The sequence below is a fragment of the Phalacrocorax carbo genome, chromosome 5 (genome assembly GCF_963921805.1).
Source record: "Phalacrocorax carbo chromosome 5, bPhaCar2.1, whole genome shotgun sequence".
Taxonomy (NCBI): Eukaryota; Metazoa; Chordata; class Aves; order Suliformes; family Phalacrocoracidae; genus Phalacrocorax; species Phalacrocorax carbo.
Genome location: NC_087517.1, coordinates 42,911,883 through 42,932,776, shown reverse-complemented (window position 1 = coordinate 42,932,776; position 20,894 = coordinate 42,911,883). Strand labels below are relative to the sequence as shown.

The 20,894-nt window shown below is 44.0% G+C and overlaps 2 protein-coding genes across 8 annotated transcripts in view; one reads left to right on the top strand and one right to left on the bottom strand.

The window, feature by feature from the left end:
• Positions 1 to 20,894, bottom strand: part of USP40 (ubiquitin specific peptidase 40) — a 56,903-nt gene that overhangs the window by 3,344 nt on the left and 32,665 nt on the right. For 3 of the 7 annotated variants that reach the window (XM_064452176.1, XM_064452179.1, XM_064452178.1), the window contains exons 23-32: positions 19,592 to 19,656; positions 18,952 to 19,026; positions 15,624 to 15,750; positions 14,391 to 14,485; positions 13,018 to 13,136; positions 12,556 to 12,621; positions 12,115 to 12,325; positions 11,880 to 11,975; positions 11,136 to 11,230; positions 8,058 to 10,720 (exon numbers count right to left, since the gene is read on the bottom strand). In XM_064452176.1, coding sequence (XP_064308246.1) covers positions 10,612 to 10,720; positions 11,136 to 11,230; positions 11,880 to 11,975; positions 12,115 to 12,325; positions 12,556 to 12,621; positions 13,018 to 13,136; positions 14,391 to 14,485; positions 15,624 to 15,750; positions 18,952 to 19,026; positions 19,592 to 19,656 — 1,058 coding nt within the window. In that variant the 3' untranslated portion in view covers positions 8,058 to 10,611. Of the gene's footprint in view, positions 1 to 8,057; positions 10,721 to 11,135; positions 11,231 to 11,879; positions 11,976 to 12,114; positions 12,326 to 12,555; positions 12,622 to 13,017; positions 13,137 to 14,253; positions 14,295 to 14,390; positions 14,486 to 15,623; positions 15,751 to 18,951; positions 19,027 to 19,591; positions 19,657 to 20,894 lie in introns of those variants that run through there. The other 4 variants (XR_010373075.1, XR_010373074.1, XR_010373076.1 and 1 more) reach the window with 4 other exon arrangements.
• On the top strand, positions 197 to 4,553 carry LOC104049464 (anterior gradient protein 3-like). Its single transcript, XM_064453251.1, has 6 exons — positions 197 to 451; positions 1,440 to 1,503; positions 1,871 to 1,923; positions 3,113 to 3,189; positions 3,701 to 3,764; positions 4,462 to 4,553. The coding sequence occupies exons 1-6, from the start codon at positions 313 to 315 to the stop codon at positions 4,551 to 4,553; spliced, it is 489 nt and encodes a 162-aa protein (XP_064309321.1). The 5' UTR covers positions 197 to 312.

Here is a 20,894-nt window from a genome sequence, read left to right as displayed (position 1 = left end):
ATATCCTGGAAGTTCGGCTGACGTCCATACCCAGCTATTGTGCCAATACAGAAGTATAAAAAGACCTTGCCTTACCTGGGCCATAGGGGAGAGGCTGCAGCAAGGACACCCCTGGCAAGGTGTAAGCAGGAGCTGCCAGGTGAGAACCAGTTCCCAGAAAATGGCCCTTATAAGACTGTCTTGTCCCTGAGGAGGACCAGGCCTTTTAAAATTTTTTTTCTGCCAAGGTACCTGCTTTTTGTGGCTGGGAATTTGTCAGGTTCTGCCTGCCTGAGTTGATCCTTTCTCTCTCAGTTGGTGCCAGCCAGAAACATGCATGCCTTTCTGTTACTGTGTTCCCTCCTTCTCTGCCATGGTGTAACAGTGTCTGCACAGAGAAACATCCAGAAGCTCCCTGATGAAGAGGAAGAAAGCCTGACTCAGATACAGACCCCACAGACTCTCTCTCGAGGTGAGTGACTGGGATGATTGACTGGCAATCCTGAAGCACCTCTGTTTCCCTCTGTCACTGACTAACGTGCATCTCCACACGTAGATCCAGGCAGGGAAATGTCTGAAAGCAGCAGCTGGGAGATTAACCCCTGCGCTGAGAAGCAGAAGCCCAAACCTACCTTTCACACGTGCCACTTCCACTGTGGCTAAGAGCACTGGTGCATTCAGCAGGGGATAAGTCCTCATGCTCTGTGCTTGGCAACAGAACAGGTGCTTTGTTCCAAAGCTGGGTTGGGTATGGAGCCAAGAGCCAGGCTGTTACACTGATTGCTGATCAGCTGCTGGTTCAGCTTTACAGAGGCGGAGCTTGCAGGCAGCCCCACCAACAGCCCTACCCCTACAAAGGTGTGGTCTGTACACAGGAGACCAGAGCCACACAGCCAAGCTGCAGCCAGCTCAACCCCTCCGCTGTGCACTTCCCTGCCTGCAGGGCATGAGTGGGGTGCTGTAGCCGTTGGAAGGGGTTCCACATTTGGGCCCATCGAGATAGCTTTGCTCCATCAAGTAAGATCCAGGCAACTCACACCAAAAACACTCTTGTATCCCTACCCTCCCTAGCCCCCACCTGGTCGAGCAGTCCCTTATCGCAGGAAGCAATATGTAAGCGGCATGCCTGGCTCAGCTCCTTGAGAGGGTAGACAAGTTCTGTGAGGAACTCTGGGCTCCATCTTTCAAGTGGCTAGAAATACCTGTCTGTAATACTAACCCACCACCTGAGCCTTAGCAAGGCTGGGGTTTCAAACCCCCTCTCCTTCCCTATCAGCTGTTTCTTTGCACCTTTCTGCTTGGAGCTCTCCTCGTATCCACAAATACCTTAAGGGTCTGGACACCCTGAGGAAAGCTGCCTAGTTTGTGCCATCTGATTACACAGGTGGCTTCAACTCCCTGTTCAGCAGAACACCTTCATCCATACTGACAGGAAAATTAACTAAGGGTGCTCTCAACAGGCTGGGGAGATGACATTGAATGGGTGCAGACATACGAAGAAGGTTTAGCACGATCAAAACTCAGGTAATCCTCAATTCTTGCTATGCCAGTTCATAACGTTTAACTGCACAGGAAAAAGCTATGCTCTAACATGATGCTCGGACTGCCTTGTATCTTGCAAGATACAAGTTGTATTGTGCTGAACAAGATCTGAGTTAGAGCTCACCTTTTGGGGGATGAGCAAACACCTTTGTAATGCCTCCAGTATTGCCTTCTGTGATACGCCCCTCAGTATGTGACTGCATCTACACCCCCCTACTAGCCTGGTTGCTATTGCCCCTCACAATGTAAATCTATCCCTGGAGCAACCCAGTGGCTTACTTATTTGCAAGTGCGGTCTGTAAAAGCTCTTCTATTGCCTTCCCACTCCTTTCCTGCAATGTCGTTTCAGCAAAAAGCCACTGATGATTATACACCACTTGGAAGAGTGTCCTTACAGCCAAGGTGAGCAAAGCAAACCCTTGCAAATAACCTGGGGGACCCAAATCTGTCAGAGCTCGTTCCTTACAAAGCATATGAGCACTTTGTGTGAAGCCTTTCCAGCAGATGCAGGGGAAGGTGGAGAGACAGTAAATCCTCTGGGGACCCCTGAGAAGATTTGGGGAAATGAAGCAGTTGTAAAGTTTTTCTAGGCAGTATGTGCTCTGGGTCAGAACTGCCCTGGCAGAGATGCATGACTATAAAACAGGCTGGTAGGCACCAAGTTTTCCTCCTTTATCCTCTTCCTCACCCTGACTTCCTGCCAATTCTTCCTGCCAACTCCCAACTCCAGTGCTGGGCCCCAGCAAGCATGGAAATCATCTGCTCATGCGATTAAAGCTTGAGGAAGTTGTATCCCCTCAGAAAGAAGCCCTGAAAATAGACTGTGTCAAGCCAGCAAGGTTCGCCATTGCACTGCCTCCGTTGCATTGTTTTATACTATGGCTTTGCAGTTACCAGTATCCTGCAAGCAGGGAGTCAGACACCAAGAAAATTATCTTTATGGCCTCATATTCACTAACTCACAGTAACTGCAACATGCCTTTAGCAGCGTATTTTCATCTGCAGACAAGAACCTTAGAAGTGCAATAGTTTACAGCACTGGAAAGCTCACATTATCTTCTGGACTGCAAGAGCATCTGCTACCATCTGTTTTACACTTTCTTACAAGGCCTCCTGCTCAAGAGCATCTCAGACCACTATCACTTGATCACCTCCTTGGTTATCAAGAACAAAGTGAGGTTTGTCAGGGAAGTCTGGCCCTACCATTTCTTATGAAATTTCTGTAAGTATTTGCTACCCCAAATGCATGCAGCATTAATTGTGCAGATGACTCCTACGCTCTGTAGTGTGGGGTCACAGATGGCCAAATATAGTCAAGCTGTGTGCATTCACGACCTCCTCCTGCCATTGGGAAGGAAATAGATCTGTACACCAGCATTTTGGTTTCTCAAGAACTAAGTCTCTTTCGCATTTTACTTTACTAGAACTATGTCCTCCAAGTTTTGTGTGACACGTGCACATCAGAAAGTGGTGCCAGGCATTTCCTGTTCAATTTAGGATCAATATAAGATGATGCAAAACCATGAAAAGCAGTGATCTAGATTCCCTCCCCCCCCCCCCCCCCCAAATAATGCATTTCTCATTCTTTTAGCTTTAAGGAAAGCATTTGCTTCTAGCCCAGAGATCCAGCAGATGGCTCAGGAGGACTTTATCATGCTCAATCTGGTGGTAAGTCTGAATTTTAAAACCTTAATCAAAATGTTTACTGGGGAATGGAATAAGCCATATGAAAAGCAGAAACTGATTCACCTCATACAGCTTTGGCGCAGTACTTGAAATTATCTTTTTTTCCTCCCACTTCTCTGGGGATATACAACAGGGTTTGCAAAACACCAGCACAGTTCCTCCTTGGAGAGGAAGCAAGGAGACACTTCCATATGCACATACACGTACTTACTGGCGTTGAGAATACCATTTTGTATTCTCCAACAGCAGATCATATTCTGATACAAGGAAAATAAAAGATACCCATTTATCACTTAGAAAGAGTCACCTGCCTGGTGTTTCTGTCCTCACCCCGAAGCACCTAGCATGGGACAACTTGGACAAAACAGGGAATTCCGCATTTGATCACACCAGAATAGTTAGTTGTTGGTAGACAAGGCAAGCTCAGCTGATTCAGTCCAGTTCTAGCACTCGGGCAGTTAGCCATCACTAAGAGGCTATTTAACTCCAACAGCATTCCAGCAGCGATGACAACATGGCACCTGATGGCCATTACGTCCCTCGGATCCTTTTTGTGGGTGAGTCTCTGGGGTCAGGGGAATAATCAGGGCGGCATTTTTTCTATATGGTCCCCATTGAATTCACATTGCTTCGAGTAATAACTCTTGTTCTTTTGACCACTGAAGCCATAGGAATAACCCAGACTTTCAAAAGGAAGAGCTTAAGATGAAAAACCCAAATTGTTTAGCAATCAGAGCTTAAGCTGGGCATCCAAATACGCTACCATCTTTTTAAAAACAGGACCATGACAGCCATATTCCACTAGTGGAAGCGAACAGCATGTCACTGCTATTAACTGTTAACATATATCCCCTAAGAGTTTGGTCCTGCCTATGAGACACTGTGCCACAACACCTGAACACAGCCTCTTACTCCAAGGCTGCCCTCAGATGAATGACAAGCACTCACTCCAAGGGGAGAGCAAAGGCCCACTACCAGCCATCACCACCACCTAGACAAAAGGCAAACTTACCATCAAACTGCTGGGATGAGGGACAATACTCTTGAGCCACCAGACGAGGCTTGTACGAAACAGATATACTTGTGATGGGTTTCAGAAGTAGACTTCCTTCATTAACTTCCAGCTGCACCTTTCTAGCCATGAAAAGGCCAATCAACGCTGTTTTAAAAGGCTTTTATCCTCACAAAATTATTCACTACCGCCCCACTTCAAAGCCCTAGTTGCTAATATCTTGTACTTTTTTTCCCCTCAAGATCCTTCTATGACAGTTCGAGCTGACCTAACTGGCAAATATGGGAACAGGATGTACACTTATGAACCAGAAGATATTTCGACCTGTGAGTGACATGGGCACCTTTCTGATCCCTTTCTAACGATCTCAAGTTTACACAAAACAAATGTGGTTAAAGGGAGAGGGTATAAGTGAATCTTGAGAAATGCTGCATCTATTTCTGCATTAAAATCTGCTCAAGCCCTTTATAAACATGAATGAAGTAAGTTTAGTGTAAGCGCCTTCTGGGACAAAACACTGGTGAATATTTCTGAAGTACTGGGCCATAAAGTATGGGGAGAGTCGTCCACAGTGTCTGTACCCTGCTGGTGGAGTTTCCAAACACTGTGTAGGTTTGGCCTCAAAATCCCACCTGCTTCGGTTCAAGGTATTAACAGACTCAAGCATACTGCTGCTCCACTTCCTAACCTGAATCGCAGCAGATGTTTCAGTACTTCTTGCCCTAGGAGTAACCAAAGTTTAAAAATACATATTCTAGGAGGACTGGAATGAATTCCTAAGCGTTTGTCTCTGCACTCCCCTCTCCTGGCTGCCCGCTTTAATAACAGAGAACTCTATTTTCCTGAGGTTTCAATCCCCAGGCCATAGCAAGTTGGATGAGCCAGATTCAAAAGCTGTGGGTAACAAAACAAACCCTTTCCTACAGACAAGCAGGCTAACAACAATCCTGTGATTTAGGTTCACAGTCCTCTCTTCTAGTTTTACCACTTCAGCAGCATAGACTTTTGTCTGACGCTCAAAGCTTTGAACCTCACGGGACGCCTGCAGAATGCAGAAGAAAGCATCTGTGCTGCCCACAAACTCCATCACATGAAATTGTGTACTCTAATGGCACTGTCCCCTGAGCGCTGACTAAAACACACAGCATTGTATACAGACCACTCTTCTCCCAAGTCAGTGGTTTAATATTTTCTAGAAGTTAATTGCTAATTGCACTGAAAACCTGCTGCTGAGACAAAATAACGAGGCAAAACCACTTATTAAAATGGAAAAAGACTTTTTTTAAAAAAAAACTGTTTAGAAGCCTAGCTATCCAGAGTGGCTACAATTTCTGACTTTAAGCTGTGAGTCTTCCCTGTCATCATTAGTATCTTCGGTGCTTTCTCCGCAGTGCTTGAAAACATGAGGCAAGCGAAGCTGCTTCTGCACACAGAGCTCTGAGCAAGGGGCAAGACAACAGCCCCGCAGCACCGAGACACACCGCACAGCACCTATGTGCCGTCCTTGCGCCTGCCCTCGCTGATCTCTTGCTGAGAAGCCACAGTCAGGAGAACTCAGTGCACCCCATGCTGCAATAGATACCTGGAATGAAGCACTGCCCACTGACTTTTAAGTAGCAGTTTATCTTAACAACTTTATGATCATAATTAATTCAGAAGAATTTTCTTTTGTAGCATTTACAAACTCTTCTTTACCCCAGTTAGCATTGTTCTGGAAAGGATATTTTGATTATAAATACATTTTCGAAGTTTGTCTTGTGTGCGCCGAGCTACCCTGTATGTGTTGAGTCATTTTTCTACAGCACAGTTGCTTTTTTTCTTCCACCTTTAAGCCATAAGTCTTTTAGTTTGAAAGCCTTTTAGTATAGTAAGAAGCAAAAGCATGCAACTACAATCTGTAGTGAGATAGGGTTTGTATTTTTATAGCTTTGTGAATTGCCACGCTCACTAACATGAATTTCAGAAAATTGTTTTCTTATTCTTTGTTAAAACTTTTGCTGTATAATTCAAACACTGAAAATAAAAGGATCAGCCTGTTTCCTTTTCCAGGTTTCTTTCCCTTGTTCTCCACATTATTTTACATGCATGGTCATACGAAGAAAGTTGATGCTCTACAGAACTGAGTAAGCCCCTCTTACAACGAGCTGGATGTTAACCAAGACCATCCAGCCACCAGCTGTGCACTGGGAGGGTTGCTGCCTGCGCATTGGGGCACAAGGCACCTCAGAGCCCAGCGAGCACTGCCTGCCCAGGGCTCAGATACCACCGCAGAGTAAACACGTGCAGGAAATTCAGTGCGGTTGATCTGTGCAACCAGTTAGTTTTCTCAACTGCAGTAAAACTTGTCAGCCATGAAGCAAGTACAATAGTCTAAGGCCATTTTTTTTCCTTTTGTCTAAATACATTTTCCCCCAGGGATTAGCAAGGACATTTTAGCAAAAACCAGTGTTTAAGCCCCACTGATCACCATTCAAAATCTGGTTGGGCTCCAGTTAAAGGTTATGGGAAAGCTTTGTAATGCAGGAATTTATAGATTTGTTACCCACAAAGCTGAAATTCTCTTAGCAAGAAATGCACAAACTAGTAAGATGGATGCTCTCGCAAGGCACCAGACCGCCTAGATCAACCAGGAGCAGCAACGGTAGTACTTGCAAACTCCATCCAATAAACACAGCTAATGGGCCTCTGCTGCCCATGTGTAATCACGATCCATGGAAAGAGCTGTATCATTACCACATCCTTTGCATTTCTCTGCACATGGAGCTGCGCTGACCAAGGGTCAGTCACAAAACAGAGGAATAACAGTTCAGTTGTTAGCTTTCCAGCTGCTGACTGGAACCTCACACCCCTTGGTCCCTCTGAGCTCACCTGAAGCTCAGCTTAGTATTGTTTTCTCCAGTATGGAGGCCTTGGATACAGCAAGGGCTGAAGATGAGCTCATCAACTGCCTGTAGGCAAGTTCAGCAGAAGTATTGGCAAAATCCCAAACTGCCGCTAACCACACTGGTGGAGAGGGCCACTCTTGGCACCCCCGCTTTAGCTTCAGGGAAACAGCCAAAGCAGCCAGCGAGTCCCAGAACCACAGAGCTTCTCCCGAGCACAGCCTGCAGTCTCGGTGCCATCGCCCACCTGTCCCAGTGACAGCCCCCCATGCCATCGCCCTTCCTTCTGGGGGTTTGTACCTGCAACACCTGTCAGAACATGACGGCTCTCTTCAGTGGCCACTGAGTGAGAATTAAAGTGAGCAAGAAGTACTTAGCTTTTTAAACAGGCCACTTCCTCCTGCTCCATAATCACTTCAGTGAACTGGAATGGCTTGTGAGGAAAAGAAAGAAAAACCACAATTTTCTCATAAGAAGATTCTCAGGGCTGCACACGTGCTTTTACAAGGACTGCACCAGGAGCATGTACAGACGATAACAGTCCTTGGCAACCCCTGTTTCATACTCTATGCTGAGCCACAGTCCTCTCGATTATTTGTGCTAGTTCCCTTGAAAATAGACCAGATTAACATGTTTGTGCACAAACAGGGAGTTGAAATAGCAGGCAGTTAGTACTAGACCATGCTTTCTGAAAAAGAAGAAAAACACAAGATTTAAAAAACCCCACACTTTAACACTTGCATCAAAATCCCAGTCCTCTAAGTGAACACAGGTCTTTGCACAGTGCAACCCCAGCTGGGTTGGGGAAACAGCTCACACAGAGATAGGAACGGGGTCTTAGGAACAGATTCGGAAATTAAAGCTTAGTGAAGGTTGTGCCCCATCCAATGATAGAAACCAATTCATGCCATTCCCAACCAATGCATCAGTGAGACACACACATGTAAATCAAATAGTCATATAGAAATGGCTTTTTATTTTGTGAAGAACACTTGAAAAATAAAGATGAAAGCTTCTCCAGGCTTTGGAATATAGCCATCATAAAATGTGGAATCACAAAGACTCCATTTTAAAAAGGTGTTCCCCTCTGCCCACCCCATTTTTAATGAACCCTCTCATTGTGGAACGACACACAGTAATTTCAAGGAAAAAAAATATGCATTTTGAGCCAACATTAGAAATAATCCAAGATTAGTTAAGTGCAGGCGCTGCTACATTACACTTTAACAAAGGCACATACCAAAAACCCCACCTTAATACTTGTGATCCATATTTAAATTGCCCCAAACTTTGTGTTTTCAAGAAGAGACTAGAGTTAAAGGTAGGTGGGAAGGTTGAGCTCAGCACAGCTGTCATCCAGCAAGGAACCGGAGGAATTACAGAGACAACGAAGTCAGTGCAATGCAATGGAACAATCCGCAAACACAAACCTTTCTTGCTTACCTTAGTAATCAGCATGTGCAATCATGTCTGGCTCGCAAGAACACTTGTTGATATGGAAGAAGGAGATGCAAAATAAGATTGGGAAAGCAACTGGCTGCCCTCACCTCAGTCAGAAAACCTATCCAAGAAACTAGGATTTCAAGATTCAAGTAAAGCCTCCCTACAACAGAAACAGTGAGGAAATTAAAACATCCCCTTCTGGAATGAATTGGCCTAAGCAAGCACAGGAGCACCTGCTGAATTTTAAAGATATGCAAAGAAATAAATATTAATCATAGGCTTCAGGGTCCTTTTGACTTTCTTTCCTGCTAGCAGAGAGTGTCAGTTTTTGTCTTGAAACCATCTGAAATAACAGAATATTATTAACCTGTAAATGGTAAATGAGCTACTTTCTCACACTAGCCAAAATTTTAGTAGTCTGCTGTACTGACATCTTCTTCTACAATATCTTCTACATGTGCACAAAACAGGTGAAATGTTTACAGTAGCCCTAAAAGTGACTGGTATTTTGTCCTCTCACTACCACAGTTTTAATTAAGGATACTTCAGGCTACGTTCAAAAGTTAGTTTTGAACAACCGCTTTGCTCATTTCAGAACAGGTTTCCAAACCTTTGTGCAGTTCCACAAGGCTCTACAGCGTGATAGCAGTCTTCACTTGGTACGGCAGCCCATTTGCACAGGTTCCCAGCCCTAAGAGACAAACACGTTACACGCCACCAGCACGTGACTGCTGCACAGAAATGCTTGCATGTTGTCTTCCACCGCTCCATTGTCACCTTATCATTCAAAACTGTTTAGAATTTTACTATAACCCATTAGGTCCATTAAGAGTTTGGGTTAATTTGTCAGTACTAGCTGCACTTAAAGAATATTCTGAACCTGATGGAAAATTAAGTTACGAATACTCGCGTACAGCGAGGGAAACACAGTTTCAGTATTGTAAGCATTAGAAAAGTTTCAATGAAGATGCTGCAATGTCAACTTCTGGTAAACCCCAATTCCCAGCCTCAGGGGCAAGAAAAATATCATATCTCATCAGCTAGTTACGCACATTCTCAATCTTGCCGTCCAATCTCACAAGCATTCGGTAAACATTTTACTTAATACTTAAGAACCTTTGATACCAAGTTCAGCTGGTAATCAGCCACATACATCCCCTTCTGTTACAGAGGCTGTAAGTCAGCTTTGTGACACCAAGAGAAACTTTTTCTTTTTCTCAAATGCAACAAAGAACATTAGAACAATGGAAAAGAAAAGAAACAAGGGAAAGTCCTCTGAATAAGAGTAATGAAAATAAATACAAGCCTTTTTCCTGAGTACAATAAAAGCCACTTAAGACCAAACATCAGATCCGCCTATTTTTTCCATCAATTTTGTTTGTTCATGAAGCTTATGGACAACAGAAAAGCCCTAGCAGCTTTAAAATATAAGGTTACTGCACTGTTGTTCCGTATCACAAAAGGTCTTCAGGTTTTACAGCTTGACAGATTCTGAACTTGCTCTTTTTTGAGCCAATTTAGTACACTTTGTCTAGAGATTTCCACATTTCTTTCACTCCTGAAAGCTGACTCGAGCTACTACAGACTTCGGTTGATACAGGAAGAGACAAAAGCAAATTCTGATATTGCTAGTAACTTCAGTGATCAGAGATGGAAGAAAAATTCTAAAAAGAGATGATTATGATTGCATTAAAAACCCAGCAAACTCTGTAGTGATGATGCAAGACATCAGCATGTGACCCCACCCTCCTACCCCCCCAAAAAAAGGCATTTAAGGTGATTACCAAACAGTCACCAAAAGATTATACAATATATTAATCAGTTTTCTCATGGATAAAGTGCATTTACCTAGCCTGAGAATAAGTACCGCATTGATAAAGGGATGCTAAAGCAGTTCCCCAGGAGAGATTAGAGGAAAATCAGAGTTATCCTGAATCCTATATCCACTTTGTCTTGGTGATTCTTGAAGACACTTCGGGAAAGACCCTCTTGCTAGTCCAGCTGAGGTACTCCATTCCAATTTAGTCCATCGGTAGCATGGTCTGGTCAGCAAATCATCTCCCGCTGCTATCTGAAAACACCCACGTTGATAGAAAGAGCCACTTCTGGTTTACGGTGCTTGACATTCAGCTTCTCCTCAGAGAAAACATGGTCCTGTAAGCGTTCAGCTTGCCGACTATTACCGAAAAAAAAAAAAATTAAGATGCCTAGTGTTAGTGTTGAGCCTGAGCACCAACAGCAGCACGAGCCTGGACTATAACCCGATTTCTGCTTAGCTGTAAGAATGACATTGCAAGCTCACACATATAACCTGTGCAGGGCCAGCGCAGCCAAGGAGTTTATTTTTCACCTCCAGAAGCAGTGACAAATGTTGCAGTGCGTTGCAAGAGAAAAAGCCGAGGCTTGGTGTAGGAACACGGCGCTTAAAGCTCATTACCTGAGCACCTCCTTCTGAACAACTGGAACTGTGCACTCTAAGAGCGCCCAGCTCACAGTGTCCCAAAGTGCCATCCAGGTTATCAAGCTAGTCCAAAAAGCTGCAAAGAACAGTTTACATATTTTAAAGAAAAATACATGTAAATACTCAATACCTTTTCTTTTTCCCTAATGCAAGCTGCCTTTGTTTCTCTCTTCCAACATCATCTCTCACCGTGCTGAAGTCTTTATTGTCATCAAGGAGAAGATTCTGTTGTGAAAGAGGATTTGGTAGATGAAAATTATAAGCTCAAACTATTTCCCATGTGCTGCTCAGTTTACACAATTAAGTTTCAGAGCATTTCCTCTAACTAGATTTAGAGCAGTTAACTTCAGGTTAACGAAGTGGCAAAGGTTCAAAAAGGCAAAGAAATTTTTTTTAGACTCCTCTGTTTTTGTATTTAACAGTGGATTTGCCTGACTGAGATTTCTCTCCATAGCCTAAGGCATCAGGACAGGACAACAGACTTTCCATTCACTACTTTAAAACCATACAGAGAGTATGTTCTTTCAGAGGTCTCTTAAATAAGCCTTACTAGCAGTCAGTGAGGGCAAGAACAAAAGCTTAAGGGTTGCCCTGCACAAGAGCCTCTAAGGTATTGTCCTCTAGTGCCAGTCCCAAGATAGATGGGGAAAAGCATGAAACTTCCATAAGGTTGATAAAGAACAGGAAAAAAAGAAGAAAAGGCACCACCAGCAACAAATTTCCTATCCACACAATGTACCATCCAGATTCACATACCAGTACCTTCACAGAGATGCAGCAAGATGCAGGAAAACCAGGAAGCATTTAAGATACTGCAAAGGTGACAGTGCCTGAACCTCATCCTCATACAACAATCAATACCAAGTTAATTTACCTTCACCCCAATGATATCTCCATCTTTCAGGTGGTAAGGCGCTGACTGTAAACTCTCCTGTTTTTTCTTCCGTTTCCTCTTTGAAATTTGCTGAGTCTGGATAAAAATCAAAGCAGAAGATTTGTGCATGGCAGACTTCAGAAACCTGCTTGAATACATATGCTCAAGAACTGTAGCACAAACCAACACATACTTCTCTCAGACAACCGTTATATTCTGCCATTCCAGATCTTACCCAGCTAGAGATTGGCAGCCACTCAAATTTTTCAGGGAAGTATTTGGCTATCTCAATTTTATCTACAGGGAGACAGTAGTGAGAAGCCACTCGTTGCCTCAGTGCCAAGGTTGTGCATTCTTTGGAGATATCCCACACCAAATCTGTGGGGTCATAGTAGTCCCTCTCCCCTGGTATGCCCATCTGGACTCGAAGCAGCAGTTCATGGGTGCTGTCAGCAGGAAGAGAAAATAGACCATCCTTGAGAATCATGCTTTCAGAATCCAGAATCCCTAGTTTTCCCTCCCACCCTCCCTTGTTTTCATTTGTGGAAAACAAAAAGAAGCTCCAAAGAATTCTCACATACTGACATCTGTAATCCTGGCATTGAAGTTAAAAGCTGCTCAATTAGGTCTCAGCAAAAATGCATTGCTACAAGAAATAAGCATCTTGAAGTCTTACCCCAAATGCTCTTCTTTTTGCAAAGGTTCAATGCAGATTTCCACTCTGGCACCCAGCTTATAGTCACTGAAAACAAAACAAAGATCATAGACATTTCCAGTCATATATTCAAAGTTCCTGAGTAGAAAAATCACAGTTCTAGTCAAGTAGACCTGTGCTTATCTGGAAAACCAAAACAAGAGGCTATTGGAACAAAACCGAAAGACTCAGAAAAATACAAAAATTGCTTTTAGAAACACCTAAAATAAAGCTTAGCAGAATAAGCGTGATCTACTTATGCTCGCACCTCCCCTTCCACAGCTCCCGAGTTAAAAACATGCTCAGCAAAACACTGAAGTAACTGGAAATGAGCTTTCTGGTGGCATTTGACTGAGCTGATTTATTTCTCTACCAATCCATTCCACAACCCAGTCAACAGTCAGTCTGCTGCAATGCTACTTGCACATTCAGTAAGAAACCTACTTGAGTTGCTGCTTGTTGTTTCGTAAAAGCTTGCCTGGACGCTTACTGTCCACTGTCCATGCTCTGAGAAACGAGGGCAGTGGGACAATCTGCTCCTGGCAGCATGGTAAGGTCATAGCCTGAAAAAAGAAACATTGCTTCAATAATTTTAGCAGCCAGTCTCCTTGGAAAAAAAAAAAAAGAAAACCAAGTGTTTTCATTAATTCTCAATGCAATACTGAAGGAATCAGAAACAGGGCAAGGTGTTTAGATTTATTCTACACCAGCTGGTGCTTGTGACTTACAGGCAGCGGCTATGATCGACATACTCGCTTTTCAACCTCAAAGCAAGTTGGACTTCACTCCCTCCCAATGTTTCTCAATTTAACTTACATTTAAAGAGTACTGCATTTCTTTTTTTAACCAAAAATTGTGTAACTTGGAGGGAATGAGGCTGACAGAATCATTGCCCCAGTCTCTAACCAAGGGCAGAGCAAGCTCCTTTAATCCTTTTTCAAGGACACAAGACTCTTTCCATGCTAAGACGAGATGCAAATGGTCAGTTTTTCATAGCAGTACTTTGCCAGAGACTGAAACTGAAGTTGGACCCAAAAGATTAAGCATTGGTATGAACCAGAATCACATGAGGTGATTCTTCCCCATGCAGGTGAACCAGAACAACCAACTGGCTAATCAAGAAAGAGCCTTACGATAGGACTGGTTTATATCTTTTTGTGGTTTTGGCTTTGTTTGATTTTTCTGGGGAGGTGGGTGGGGGTTTTTGTGGGTTTTTTGGTGGTTTTTGCCCTTTTTTGTTTTGTTGGTTTTGTTTGTTTGTTTTTTTTTAAGTGTATTAAAATCATACTTGTATGGTTAAAAAAGAAGCTTAAAAAGGCACCTTAGTTTCCAGCCAACGAAACTAAGCTATACTTTCCTGAATGACAAACATGACCTTCTGTGCATCAAAAGCAATTCTTTTGTACGTTGAATCTAACAAAATAAAAAAAACCCAACACAAAACTAATACAGGAAAAATGTGGAAATGGAAAGTGGCTTTTTAGGAAGTGCTTGCATGTGTGTGCTTCTCATGAAGAATTTTTACATCGTGAAATAAAGATAGGGCTGCAAGCCAAAGTTCCAGATGAAGTGCAACAAGGCTTTTGCAGGTCAGGACACATGACAGGTAGAATGGCAACCGCAGGGGACATACTAAGGAAGTCTCTGAGCTACATGCTCCAACTGCCTCTTGGTACTTACCACTGAACATGGCATATAAGCAAATGCCATATCAGAACATACTGGAGACAAGGGAAAAGGAAATAAAAAATAGGTATTAATAGAGTTCAATTAATCACAGTCTTGCTGTACATTTCTAATACAGGACAACATCTAACCTGCATCTTCAGATCTTCCAAAGAAGCTTCTCCTGCTATTTCTATACTGCCAGCATAACAAAGATCCATGTCTGTGTGGAAGTATTCTGGTGAATCTTTAGATGGGAGGGGAGAAGGGGGAAGAAGAGAAAAACAACAGAAGAGTCAACATGACTTTGTTTATCGTCCTAAGAGGTAACAGGCACCTGACGGGGGGATTTCACTGAGAGAAGGGGCCTGTCCTCAAGTTTTTTGGAAGGCAGTTAAGGAAACATCCTAACACACAATTGATAAAATTCATTCTGTCAGTTGCCAAGCAAGAAGAGTTCAAACTGATCCTATATGGCAAGTTTTAAAACTCAAACCAGTTATCCACGTTGGTAAAGAGTATTAATTATAGTTTATGACCCTGAAATGTAGAGTGTGTTGCAAGGAAAGTTAAACCTGCTCTTGCCTACGCTACTGAAATCCCCAGGGGAGAAAGTAAAACTCAGGACAGTTTGAGAAAAAAGGACAAAAATGCAAATAAACCTTCTAAAAGGAGAGGGGGCCTGCTCTGCAACACAACTAAGTTGCAAAGGAAGAAAGTTATTTTTCCTGTAGCAAGGAAAACATCATTTCGTTTCCCCGTTTTCCAATTCACACTTGTCCCTATTCCATTGTCTTCTTCCTTCTCAACACTCACTTGATTTTCCTACCCTAGCTGATTTTTTAATTTGGATTTGACCTTTAGAAGAACAAACGCAGGTTAAAAAACTGTATGTGATGTCTTTTATTCTAGGAAAATATATTCATCACTCCTTTTACAGCTTCACAAAAAGCAACGTAGCCTGAAGTGAATTAAATGTGATATTGGGAGTCTTGTATTTGAAGCCAATCAACTGTATGCTCATTCAGTAGATGCCTTACTCCATGATTTACTAATACTGCCACTGTCTTCTAGTATGGAGAAGCCATGTTATTTACTGATAAGTAAAGAGCCCCTGCTTCGAAGTTTAGCGGAGGTCTTACCCTTGATGAAATATAGCTAAAGAACACCAGGGCAGTACCATCCAGCATTTGTGGCCTTAAAAAAAATTGCATCTGTCTCCTAAGTGGCTCCTTTCACCATAAACTGGCTGAACTTGTACAGTCACTCATAGGTTTCAGAAGGGTTTTAAGGATTTGGATTAAAATTCTGGGTTTGACTCAAAGCCCTCAGTGCAATCACGGACAATCAGACCATGATTCCTTTCAAAAACTGATCAAGCTCACCTCCTCCAGGAGACACCTGCAAAGCATCCATCTTACAGGTCATCCCATTCACTAGGTCTCGTGCATTCCCTCCATGTTTCATGAGATTTGAAGACTTGAACCACCAGATGGGTATTTTCAGGAAACCCTGCAAAGTGAATAGAAAATACCAGGTAGCTAATGTGTTCTAATACAGACAATGAACAATTTCACCTTCATCTTAGGAAGAAGGAAAAGACTGGTTCAAATCTCAGCTTTTGTCAAGGCATTGGCATTCATCTAAGATCACGCATCATCAGCTCTCGCTTCCCACTTCTGCAGGGACTGGAGTTTTATGTAATCCATACCAGTGGTAAAGATCAAAGGCTTTCAGAGTAATTTTGTGAAGAACTCCAAAAATTGCTGGATAAACTGGGGATCCTGTAATACTATGTCCCTGCAGAAGAGCTTTGGTATGAGAATCACAAAAGCACAACCTATGTGAAAACACCAGCTCAGAAAGAAGGGGTTGACAGAAAGGGACACATCGCCACACACATCGCCATCACAGTGGCCTCCTGATGTCACAATCCACCTCACTGCCTTCTATTCTGGGCCCTATAAACACAGGGACCACAGCAGCTGGTCCCACTGTTTTTGCTGAGCTTCGAGGTTGTCTCATGCCAGCAATGCCGGGCACCAAGAAGTCCCACAGCAAAGGTGGCTGCCCACCTTTAAGTCAGAGGGAAGAGAGGTGGCTGCAGGAGCTGTGGAGGAAGAGGAGGCACTGTGAGAGGGGAGGCATCATCAGCTGCATGGCAGCGATGGCCTTCACTTACGCAGCTGATGGTGTGGAGCCCATGGAGGTGGATCCACCCAAACACCAAGAATAGCCAATGGAAGCGGATCCACCTCCATCACAGCTCCCCTGGCACCACTACACCATGCCAGGGCTCCCCTCCTCCATGACACCACGCATCCACCAGCATGCCACGCATGACACCAGCATCTGGCCAGCACCCTACTGTCGGCACAGCCTCCGCACCTGGCCTTAGCTGGGAGGTGCAGCCTCCGTGCCCAGCGTGAGCCCCTCTCTCCTGTTCCCCTACCCCTACCCCCACCCCTCCTGAAGGGGTGCCATCTCTTCTGCTCTCACCCCCAAGACAAGGGGACAAGGCGACATGGCTTCTGCCAGGCTGCTGTGCCCAGGCAACAGGAGCCCTCCCTCAGAGGCCCACCAAGGTCCCTGCGGCCTGGAGGTGCTGTTCCTGCAGTCTGAGGACGCGGGTGGTTGAAGACAAAGACAGACCCTCTGCGGCAGCGCACCAAGAACAGCAGCACTTCAGGCAAGGAATTCAGACAGACAGATGTTTGTCTGGAGAAGCGGAAGACCACAGGTCTGCCAGGAAGAAAGCCTGGCCTTTGGCATTACTGTCCCTTCCAGCTGCTTCATCGCTTCTTTTCAAGATTAGGGTTGTGATCAGCGGGGCAGTGTCTGGTTGGAGGCCTGTAACTAGCACTGCTCCCCAGGGGTCCGTGCTGGGTCCAGTCCTGTTCAACATATTCATCAGTGACCTGGATGAAGGGATAGAGCGTAACCTCAGCAAGTTTGCGGATGATACCAAGCTGGGAGGAGTGGCTGATACACCAGAAGGCTGTGCTGCCATCCAACAAGACCTGGACAGGCTGGAGAGCTGGGCCAAGGGGAACCTCATGAAATTCAACAAGAGCAAGAACAAGGTCGTGCACCTGGGGAGGAACAACCCCATGCACCGGTGCAGGCTGGGGGCTGAACTACTGGAAAGCAGCTCTGTTGAGAAGGACCTGAGAATGCTGGTGGAAAACAAGCTGACCCTGAGCCAGCAACGTGCCCTTGTGGCCAAGAAGGCCAACAATATCCTGGGCTGCATTAAAAGGAGCGTGGCCAGCAGGTCGAGGGAGGTCATCCTCCCCCTCTACTCCACCCTAGTGAGGCCACATCTGGAGTACTGCATCCAGTTCTGGGCTCCCCAGTTCAAGAAGGACAGGGAACTGCTCAAGCAAGTCCGGCAGTGAGCTGCCAAGATGATCAGGGGGCTGGAGCATCTCTCTTATGAGGAAATGCTGAGAGACATGGGTCTGTTCAGCCTGGAGAAGCAAAGACTGAGGGGGGATCTTGTCAATACTTATAAATATCTGAAGGGTAGGTGTCAAGAGGATGGGGCCAGACTCTTTTCATTAGTGCCCAATGACAGGACAAGGGGCACTGGGCACAAACTGGAACACAGCAAGTTCCACCTCAATATGAGAAAAACCTTCTTTCCTGTGAGGGTGCCAGAGCAGTGGAACAGGCTGCCCAGGGAGGTTGTGGACTCTCCTTCCCTGGAGACATTCAAACCCCGCCTGGATGTGGTCCTGTGCCCCCTGCTCTGGGTGTGCCTGCTCAAGCAGGGGGGTTGGACGAGATGATCTCCAGAGGTCCCTTCCAACCCCTACCGTTCTGTGATTTTTTATGGCCCAATTTTAAAAAACCCAGTAAAACAAGAAAAACAACAGTAAAGATGCTTTCCTCCTCTCTTAGTAGGTACTTGGGCGACTGCAGCTGGACTCCCCAGTCCAGGACAGACACTGGTGGGTGGGTGTGGGGCCATCCCAGGGCCCTGGAGATGGCGAGAGGCTGGGGCACGTGGCACACGAGGGCAGGCCGAGGGGACTACCTCTGGTCACGAGGGCGGCAAGACCCTGGAGCAGGTTGCCCAGAGAAGCTGTGGACACCCCATCCCTGCAAGCATTCACTGTCAGCTTGGACGGGGCTCTGAGCAACCTCATCTAGCGAAAGATCAGAACTAGGTGATCTTTAAAGATCCCTTCCAACCCAAACCATCCTGAGAGTGCTTCAGGTTTCTTAGCAGAGAATCCTTCCACTTGTATAACCATCACTGACAAGAGGGTCTCCCAGTACATCCCTAATTTTCGAACACCACCCTCAGTACAAATCTGAACTGAAAGCAAACACTGAAGATCCTGTATTTTTATCATTTTATGAGGAAGTAGTAGCATAACAGTTATGTCTTCACAAGAACCTTGCATGCCAGAAATACTGATTTCCTCCAGATCTGTTAACCTTAGCACACTCCTAGACAAAGAAGCTGCAATGGGCAAGACTTTCACTATCAAAGTTGAAAGAAGAATAGATATAGACAGACTAAGACTATTATAAATATTGACTTACATTTTAAATAGCTGTAAAACTACAAAAAGCATTATTCATTCTTGCCAACTCAATTTTTTCCAATGGAAGTAGTTTTAAAATAAGCAAGAGGAAAAAAAAGAAACCACTCTCATCCAGACACTGTCAATGGACTCAAGAACACAATCTCTCGCGTTTTACCTTTGGCGGAAGCTTTCCTTCAGTTATAACCAAAGTATCTCCTCTGCAAACATTAAGTTCTTTCAGAGTGGCATTCTGTAGGGAGAGAAAGCACAGTGTACTTGTAAGTCTGCTTGTTCTTGTGCTTTGTTTCCTAAAGTACATGTTGGTGGCTTTTTAAGCCATGCTTGGCAAGGCCCCAAGGTGTTTTGCTTTTCCAAAGAGCACAGAAATACCCATTTAACATCCACTGCTTGGAGACAACTCTGCAGCAGCACGCAAGTATTGCGCCTACAGCAGTCTGCTCTGCAGGAGTCCTTCCAGAGCATCCTGCTGAGCTGTGGATTTCCTTTGCACCTCTGCACCTCACCAACTGACCCCTCGTGCTTCTTTGTAGATGTATCTTTAACGCATGGTAAGCCTAGACTTTAGAAAAAACTGTGTGGATATGGCTTAATCCTAGTCGCTGAAAATAAGAGGCAGGTGTACAAGATTTACACTTCAACACCCTGTGAAAATAAAACAGTGTGTGTACTAATGTAGCACACGCAAAACCACCACGCATTTACTTTAAATGCGGCTCACTTCAGGGACAGTGTCTACAGAAAAATGGAGTAAATAAATGACCACATGACTGAAGTCAAAAATAGGATCCTCTTACTTCCTGGCTTAATGCTTCCCCTGCTTCATAGCACCAGTCCATCCTTCTCAAATGCCAGTTGTCACCTACCAAAAACATACACATGGAAAACTGATTAGGTAACAACACTGTTTCGAGAAAAACATTATAAAACTCTGAAGAAGTGTTAAGGGATTCTTTTGCTTGCTTGGCTGGTTTTTAAACACAGCTCTGACAAACTGGATGAAACACCACCTCCATGTCCTTCCCCAGATCCTTAGAAACACTTTGCTGTTTGGAAATGGTGTCCTCTTATTTGTGTAAATGTCTCTTCCTCACTTACCTAAATGATTTCCCTGGTAAGAGGAAAGCAAAGAAACTGGCTTGACAAGACTTAGCTTAGCTGGAAAAAAAACCACACACACAAAAAAAAAAACCACACAACACCCACACCAAAAAACAAACCACACCCACAAAACCAAAAAAGCACTGCAGAAGAAAAATGATATGTTGAGGGGGAATGTAGTCTGGAAACATTGGGTGTGAATTGATGATGAAATTCATCATCATGTCAATATACCTTTTGACAGGCTCCTTAATATGAAAACTATACTTTAATATACTTTAATAATCTAACTTCCCCTCCTGGACTGTCTACCAGGAGACTCCACTCTAGACAAAAAAATTAAAGATGGTATAGTCCAGAAATCACAGTACTTTAGGTTTACCACCTATATATACAACACACCAGGCATGGAAAGAACAAATACAATTGAACCTCTTAATTTGACCAAAATAACTAATGAAAATGCACTTAATTTTTGCAAGGTACAAAATTTGACTTTCGTTACTAAAAAAAAAAAACCAACCCCAGGAGGAATCTCATCAATAAATTCTGTGGGGTTAGGAAAAAAAAAAATCAAACAAAAACAAACAAAAACCCACTAAAAAACCCATATACTTTGCAGTCTTTCAACAAGACCATCATCAAAATCCACTGAAGTTGGACATCTATTTGAATGAGAGCAGTCGGATCACAAATCTCTACACAAGGCCAAATTTGATTTTTCAAACATGGTAATATAAGATAAAGCAATAAAGACAGAACCATTGTTTCTTGGCTTTAGATGTATACTATATGGAAATAGAAAAGGTTAAGTTTATATTTTCAAGACATTATTAACGACTTCAACTTTTAATTTGGGCTACTCAGTGTATAATTCTGACAGTAACGTGTTTCAGATGAACGGGTTTTGGAGTAAGCCAAATTTGCAGCCACCACACAAATTCAGTATTCAATGAATGTTTAGAATGAAAACTGGAAACACAGTGCCACTCCCAGTCT

Coding starts and splice junctions, on each gene's coding strand:
- LOC104049464 (XM_064453251.1), top strand. CDS start 313: ATGCATGCCTTTCTGTTACTGTGTTCCCTCCTTCTCTGCCATGGTGTA. Junction 1,504..1,870: donor TTAGCACGATCAAAACTCAG/GTAATCCTCAAT, acceptor ATGTCGTTTCAG/CAAAAAGCCACTGATGATTA. Junction 3,190..3,700: donor TTATCATGCTCAATCTGGTG/GTAAGTCTGAAT, acceptor TAACTCCAACAG/CATTCCAGCAGCGATGACAA.